Genomic DNA, 8,635 nt, shown 5'->3' on the forward strand with positions numbered 1-8,635 from the left:
AAGGCTCGTTCACTTTCCCCAGGCTAGTAACGTAATAGAAAATAAAACTACTGTCGTCTACAGAGCTTTTCATTAGGCCGCGGCGTATTGTACAACTGTTGTTAATGGTGTTAATTTAGAACGCCAATGACTCGACGTCTTTCTGTCTGATATTTTATGAATCACGTTAACTATAGTATAGAGCCAAATCAATTTGTCTGCACTTATAAGCAACTCAACTGCTTTTGATTTGGTTCTAAATTAATCGCGTGGCTGTTGAGAGCCCAGCGTTTAGGTGCATACCTCCATAGATTGATTACTTTATGAACAGTTTGCAGAAAAAAAGCACAGGAACGTAGCCTACAGTTCAATACAATAATAGTCTGCTAAAACGATTTTATAATCCAAGAAAGCACTATGGCTTGTTTCCATTAGGGTAAGGGGTCCTTCATATTAAATTAATCTGAACATTAAAGACAACATTTGTCACCACAACAATATCATTATTGCAATGTGTACTGTAGGCTATATTTAATATACAGTACAAATTGCAATATACAGTACAAATTGCAACAATGATATTGTTGTGGTGTCTAGCTGGTGGTGGTGGTGGTGAAGTTTAAATAATAGTGCCACACTGCCACCTCATAATTGTAAAGTGTATTTTCAATAATTGAATTAATGAATGTGTGTTTATTATGTACTTGGTTAGGTTAGTTATAATATAAGCATAATCTATGTCAGAAAAAAAGGGGAAAAAATAATATTAGGATCCGTTAAGGGAACCGTTAGGAACCGGAACCGTTAAGAGGGATCCGGGAAGGATCCGGAACCGTTAAAATCCTAACGAATCCCAACCCTAGTTCTGACTGAACCGTGCAGTCGGTTTTCGCGAAACGCAGGAATCTGGTAGAGGTCCATGCCAAACGGTGACTATGCCAAGCCCATGACCATTGGCCAAAGGGTGGCGCTATAGCACTCAATTGAAAATGCAAACTTTGAACGTGCATATCTCATGAACCGTTTGACTGTTGGCAATGACACTTTGATACACATATGTGTCTCCTCATGCCGAACAACTTTCGTGTTCTGACTTTTGACCTCTGACCTTTAGATCACGCGCCATTTTTAATTATATGAAAAACAGTTAAAATGTATCTCCTCCCAGGATCTTTGATCAAAATGCACAAAAACGTCTACACGTGAACTTTGGACCTATACGGACAACAAATCGTAGTTTTTTTCTTTTAAGTGAAAAAAATTTAAAGTTTTTATGAGTCAATGAAAACTGCTGGTTTGTGAAAATTCTTCTTCTGCCTCTAATACATACATGCAGCGTCATATGCTTATGTCACTTTACAGTATAGTAGAGGGTCATGCCAAATAGCACTGGAAGCAGTCTTACTCCAATTGGACAAAGGGGGGCGCTATAGCAATTTTTTGAACCTTTAAACAGTCATAACTCGTGCTTTGTTTGGCCAAAATTCATGGCACTTGTTTCCACATGTCCCTTGACTCAGGGGGAACACATCTGTCACTTTGACAAGTAAGCTCCACCCTCAGACTTTCCGCCATTTTGAGCAGTTTGAAAAATGCTTATACCTGATTTTCTGCCTGTTTTTTTGAGCAATTTGCGTGAAACGTTCTACACACAATGTATGGACCATTATCTGAAATTCCAGTTGAAGAGAAGTTGTACGTGAAAACATGAACAGCGAACACACTGTAGTAATGGATATTGACATGCCCAAAACGAGGACATACATGATTGTTATCAAACACACTGAATGATTTCCCTGTTTACATTGTAGTCACTGATTGTCTCCGTGTAGCTCAGTCACTAGAGCTCTCGCCCTTCGACCACAAGGTTGTGTGTTCAAATCCGGGTACCGACAACTCAGCCTGTGAGTCTTATTTGTGCATATTGAGCTTATTGCGTATTGTCTTCTTTCTTGGTCCCGCCTTATCGCTGCTTGCAGCTATATTATTGTATTGTTATTGCAGGTTGGTTTTAAGCCAGCAGGGGGCATCTGTACAGCCTGGTATTAGTAGTAGTAGTAGTATTTATATTATTGTATTGTTATTGCAGGTTGGTTTTAAGCCAGCAGGGGGCATCTGTACAGCCTGGTATTAGTAGTAGTAGTAGTTTGAATAGTAGTAGTAGTAGTATTTATATTATTGTATTGTTATTGCAGGTTGGTTTTAAGCCAGCAGGGGGCATCTGTACAGCCTGGTAGTAGTAGTAGTAGTTTGAATAGTAGTAGTAGTAGTATTTATATTATTGTATTGTTATTGCAGGTTGGTTTTAAGCCAGCAGGGGGCATCTGTACAGCCTGGTATTAGTAGTAGTAGTAGTTTGAATAGTAGTAGTAGTAGTATTTATATTATTGTATTGTTATTGCAGGTTGGTTTTAAGCCAGCAGGGGGCATCTGTACAGCCTGGTATTAGTAGTAGTAGTAGTTTGAATAGTAGTAGTAGTAGTATTTATATTATTGTATTGTTATTGCAGGTTGGTTTTAAGCCAGCAGGGGGCATCTGTACAGCCTGGTATTAGTAGTAGTAGTAGTTTGAATAGTAGTAGTAGTAGTATTTATATTATTGTATTGTTATTGCAGGTTGGTTTTAAGCCAGCAGGGGGCATCCGCACAGCCAAGGAGTCTCTGGTTTGGCTCACGCTGATGAAGGAGGAGCTTGGAGACGAGTGGCTCCGCCCACATCTCTTCCGCCTGGGCGCCAGCAGCCTATTGGCTGACATCGAGAGGCAGGTGGGTTTCTATTGGCTGACACAGAGAGGCAGGTGGGTTTCTATTGGCTGACCCAGAGAGGCAGTGGTTTTCAACCAGTGGTCCTTGAGGGGGTTCCAGGTGGTCCCCATGTGGTCTGGGGACCCCCAGGGGTCCTTGATGGGGTTCCAGGTGGTCCCCATGTGGTTTGGGGACCCCCAGGGGTCCTTGAGGGGGTTCCAGGTGGTCCCCATGTGGTCTGGGGGTCCTTGAGGGGGTTCCAGGTGGTCCCTATGTGGTCTGGGGACCACCAGGGGTCCTTGAGGGGGTTCCAGGTGGTCCCCATGTGGTCTGGGGGTCCTTGAGGGGGTTCCAGGTGGTCCCCATGTGGTCTGGGGACCCCCAGGGGTCCTTGAGGGGGTTCCAGGTGGTCCCCATGTGGTCTGGGGGTCCTTGAGGGGGTTCCAGGTGGTCCCCATGTGGTCTGGGGACCCCCAGGGGTCCTTGATGGGGTTCCAGGTGGTCCCCATGTGGTTTGGGGACCCCCAGGGGTCCTTGAGGGGGTTCTAGGTGGTCCCCATGTGGTCCGGGGACCCCCAGGGGTCCTTGAGGGGGTTCCAGGTCGTCCGGGGACCACCAGGGGTCCTTGAGGGGGTTCCAGGTGGTCCCCATGTGGTCCGGGGACCACCAGGGGTCCTTGAGGGGGTTCCAGGTGGTCCCCAGCTAAGTTGGTAACCAAATGGATCTTTAACTATTATCTATTATTATTACGTCTATCGCTTTCAACAAGTGCGTCTGCGCGTGCGTGCGTGCGTGCGTGCGTGCGTGCGTGCGTGCGTGCGTGCGTGTGTGTCCACCACAGATCTACCACCACGTGACCGGACAGTATGCAGCCTATCACGACCTCCCCATGGCTTGAAGATCTGCACTTCCAGTCCACGTGAAGAACTACCAGATCTACAGATCTACAGCCTGGCTGTCGGGAGGAAACCACCCAACTCCGTCTGTGAGGTTTTTGAATCAGTGGGTTTACAGATCAGTGCTATTGGGTTAGGGTTTACAGATCAGTGCTATTGGGTTAGGGTTTACAGATCAGTGCTATTGAACACATTGGATGGCGCTCGGCCAGATTAATCCAAATCACGGAGATTTACGATAATGGCGGAGGAACGGTTAACAGTAATTGTTCTAATAAAGATGTATTAATATTTCTGCTATTAAAGTCTGTCACTTTCAGTAGAGGGCGCCTATACACAGGTTCATGTATTGTTTTATTTGCATTGTAATCTCCATAGGGGGATTTTAGGTCGCTTCATATAAGAACTGTGTTTGAAAAATAAACCGACCACGCCGGCCTTTCTGTCAGGGGAGTGGCTGTGCGTCGTTAATGATTTCCATTCATATTTGATACAGCCAGTTTCTGGAGAAAATGGAATTAATGTGGCCGCAAAAGCCTTGAAACTACATATGAAGGCAATGTCGCTGCTAATATACGTCACGCCCAGCTGTCAACATATTGCGTTCCTGAGATTCCTCGTTGACGTAAGCTCAGCTGGTGGTGACTCGACTCGTACTAACCACGAAACATTAAATATCAATAAAATAAAAATAAACGTAATTAACATTCAGTTTCTGTTGTGCGACGGGCAGATGCAGCCACCCGCCTACCCGGAAATGTAGTCCCTGGGTTGTTTGGCTCGTTTCTAACGCTTATTTTGTTACTCTTTGGGTATATTTGTACATTTCCACCTTCAGTCGATGCTTCATATCCATATGAGTGAAAAGGCCGGGGTGATCGGTTTATTTTTCAAACACAGTTCTTATATGAGGCGATCTAAAATCCCCCTATGGGGAATACAATGCAAATAAAAAGTACACGAACCTGGGGACTGACGCCCTCTACTGGCAGTGACGTCAGGACTTCGGTGCTCTATACTAGAGTGTAGAGATGATGAACCTGGGGACTGGCGCCCTCTACTGGCAGTGATCAGGACTTCGGTGCTCTATACTAGGGGACTGACGCCCTCTACTGGCAGTGACGTCAGGACTTCGGTGCTCTATACTAGAGAACCTGGGGACTGGCGCCCTCTACTGACAGTGATCAGGACTTCGGTGCTCTATACTAGAGTGTAGAGAGAACCTGGGGACTGACGCCCTCTACTGGCAGTGATCAGGACTTCGGTGCTCTATACTAGAGTGTAGAGATGATGAACCTGGGGACTGGCGCCCTCTACTGGCAGTGATCAGGACTTCGGTGCTCTATACTAGAGTGTAGAGATGATGCTATTGACGCTTCCCTGCATAACCCGTGTGACGCGCATTTAATCCAAGTTTTGATACTGCGTAATAATAATAATAATAATAATAATAATAATAATAATAATAATAATAATAATAATAATAATAATAATAATAATTCGCTAAACACGCTATTTGTCTAATGTGATATGATTCTCTATAAATCCTGTTGATCCTCTCTTTGTAACAGGGTTGATCATCACAGAGCAGCGTCTCCTGTACCCAGCTGTGTCTCCATGAAGAGTGACTCGTCCATGCATGGACTTATTGACTTCAAAGATGGACACCACTCTACTCATCAAAGGTTTGAATTTGAATTGACCAGACGGATGATTGAAACATGAACTCCTTTACAACCAACAGCTCCATCTGGTGTCTGAATTGTGTACTCCAAGTCAAATCAAATCAAACTTTATTCACCTTTTTCATATAGCCCATAAGAAACAAAACATGCAGTAATCCTGGTCTCTCAACTACCTCCCCCTGGCCAGCCAGGGGGGCCTGATGGAGGGGAAAGGAACTTGTCGGAATAACGTGTTCTTTCCACGCTCTACGTCAGACCGGGGAAACTCTCCCCTGTCAGGTGAAAAGAAGCAGCTTGGACTCCTCATGCATAGAAGCAAGCATGAGGTCAGTCCGTTGCTCTCCCAGGTTGGCAGAGGAAGTGTAGTGCCCAGGATTACATTAGATAATTGAAACCGGGTGAAAAAATGGGTTGCAAAATCGTGGGATAAATAATTAGAAAAAAATAAAAATAAAACCAAGATTTCTAGGAAAGGGGTGGATGTTAGAACTTAACACACCCAGGGAGCTAAAGGATATTATGGTCGGATGGTGGTAAAAAAATATATGATTTCAGTTTTGTTTTCATTGAGGGTGAGAAAGTTGACATTTTAAATAACTTATATAACTGAAATAGCTGTGGTCAATGTTTACAGCTGAATGTTTAGGTTTAACTTTATAAGCTTTTTGTTTGTTTTCAACTAAGAATAATCACGTTTGAGTAGAACTTCCTAGACTATGAAATTGCCAAGCCTGATATGATTCTCTATAAATCCTGTTGATCCTCTCTTTGTAACAGGGTTGATCATCACAGAGCAGCGTCTCCTGTACCCAGCTGTGTCTCCATGAAGAGTGACTCGTCCATGCATGGACTTATTGACTTCAAAGAAGGACACCACTCTACTCATCAAAGGTTATTTTAGTTCCTTTTATTTTTTTGAGTAAACCACTCCTACAACTGGCTTTGTTAGTCTGTGCGCAAAAAATGAGCATGGTTGCTACGGTCACCCAGTTCACCCGGGTGTGATTTCATTACGTCAGAGCTGATTTCATTACGTCAGAGCTGATCAGGCTATATAATACCTTACACCACTCAGTTCACACGGGTGTGATTTTTATTATTGCGACAGCCCATAAATTAAATTAAATTCAACTTTATTAGCAGACTCAGGTCCATAGGGATACATACACGGGGTTAACATACAAGAGATACAACAGGCAATAAAAATCATAAAAGCATGTAAAACAAATACAAAACTTACATAACTTAACCCACAGGTAGAACATACAGGCATTTTAGCCAGTGTACCCTTAAACTAGATGTATAACGTGAACAGCTCACTGAGGGGCTTGAAAGCGCTACAATGATACTGTTTGTTGACACATCCAGCCTTTTCATAAACTTAAACATTATATTTCTTAGGAGTGCTTTAAAAGTCCTCACTCCAGCAGTGACAAACATCTGGCTAGCACTGCCCCCTCTGGGTTGTTTAAGGAGTATTCTCATGGCATCATTATATGCAACTTGCAACCTGTGCATGCTAGACTTTTTATAACATGACCACAGGTGTGCAGTATAAAGCGGTGTGCAATATGCCTTGAACAAGGACACTTTCACTTTAGTGGAACAATGACAGAACTTTCGGGCAATAGTGTTTGCTTGAGCGTACAGCTTCCGACATTGTCTGTATATATCATCGTCATCTGTCATTTGATCCGTAATAAAATGGCCAAGATATTTATACTTATTCCAGACCTCGAGACTATTGTCTGATAATTTAAAGATAGGAAAGTTAAGGCGTTTGTCCTCTTTAGTTCTACATATTAGAACAGCGCTTTTGCTAGCATTATATTTGATATCATGTTGCACACCATATTTAGAGCAAACATCAAGGAGCTGTTGTAGACCAGCACTACTGGGACTGAGGACCACCAGGTCATCTGTTGTAGACCAGCACTACTGGGACTGAGGACCACCAGGTCATCTGTTGTAGACCAGCACTACTGGGACTGAGGACCACCAGGTCATCTGCATTATACATCAGATGGTTTACTAGTGTTTCTCCGACCATGCATCCTGTGTTACAGGTTCTCAGTTGAGCAGACAAACCATCCATATATAAATGAAATAAGATAGGAGATCAAATTCCCCCTTGCCTCACGCCATTGCTTACACCAAATGGAGCTGATATACTCCCACCCCATTTGACCTGCATGGTCTGGTGGGCATACCAGTAGGCCAGGACCCTCACAATAAAACCGGGCACTCCTCTTTGCTTCATTTTCATAAAGAGTTTATTATGGTTAATCCTATCGAAGCCACGGGACGCATCAATAAAACACATGAGGACTGATGAATTACTGGACTTGTATTTGCTCACAATTTCCTTGAGAGCAAAAATACATAGGTCAGTACCATGCTTTGGTTTAAAACCAAACTGGTTATCAAAGGAGTGGATATACTCAGTTACTCTATCCAGTAGGATTCTTTCCATTACTTTGGAGATGATGCTGGCTATAGCTATGGGCCTATAATTATCAAGGCTACTAACCTTACCAGCTTTATCTTTAATAACTGGGACAAGCAATACTGAAAGCATTGAGTCCGGTAATACAACGTGGATCATAAAGCCAGTAAAACTGATAGATAAAAGTGGTGCTAGTCTCAGACTAGCATTTTTCAGGTGCTCTGCAGTGATCTGATCCATCCCACATGCTTTGTTTACAGACAAATGTTGCATGGCTTGATACACCTCATGTGTTGTTATGCCCATATTATCATTGTTCATATCAGAGTCATCCACAAACAAATCACTATTAATACAGTTGAATAAAGAGCTATAATGCTGTCGCCATAATGCCACAATATTATCAGCTCCTGAAGTTCCTTCTACAGAGCAGCTCCAGTGAAATTGTGCGGCTTGAGAAAGATTAGTTAATTTCTGTTGGATAAGGGCTTATTGGTGGGTTTTCCGCTAGATATTAAGGACTGGTTAGGGTGTGTTTTAGCGGGGGTTTCGCCTGGAAGGCTCACTCACTTTTGAACGAAGTTGAACGTGAGAAAGTGACGTTCACACACGCAGAAATGAATGCGTTCACAATGACGTTCATCAGGCAGAAATACAGTACGTTCAGTTCATCAGGCAGAAATACAGTACGTTCAGTTCATCAGGCAGAAATACAGTACGTTCAGTTCACGTTCAGCCGAAATAGGAATGCGTTCGTGAACTATCGTTCTTTGAACGTGTTCGGGTACAACACTGCTTATATAACTGAAATAGCTGTGGTCAATGTTTACAGCTGAATGTTTAGGTTTAACTTTATAAGCTTTTTGTTTGTTTTCAACTAAGAA

General features: G+C 43.1%; 1 protein-coding gene across 1 annotated transcript in view; it reads left to right on the plus strand.

Annotated features, from left to right (window-relative positions):
• Positions 1 to 4,709, plus strand: part of LOC306918049 (deoxyribose-phosphate aldolase-like) — a gene marked incomplete at its 5' end in the record, with an annotated part of 18,067 nt that extends 13,358 nt beyond the window's left edge. Inside the window, 2 exons of the mRNA XM_079530942.1 lie at positions 2,596 to 2,745; positions 3,566 to 4,709. Coding sequence (XP_079387068.1) covers positions 2,596 to 2,745; positions 3,566 to 3,622 — 207 coding nt within the window. The remainder of the gene's footprint in view (positions 1 to 2,595; positions 2,746 to 3,565) is intronic.
• Between the last annotated feature and the right edge of the window lie 3,926 nt (positions 4,710 to 8,635).

The sequence above is a fragment of the Electrona antarctica genome (assembly GCF_951216825.1).
Source record: "Electrona antarctica genome assembly, contig: scaffold_364, whole genome shotgun sequence".
NCBI lineage: Eukaryota > Metazoa > Chordata > Actinopteri > Myctophiformes > Myctophidae > Electrona > Electrona antarctica.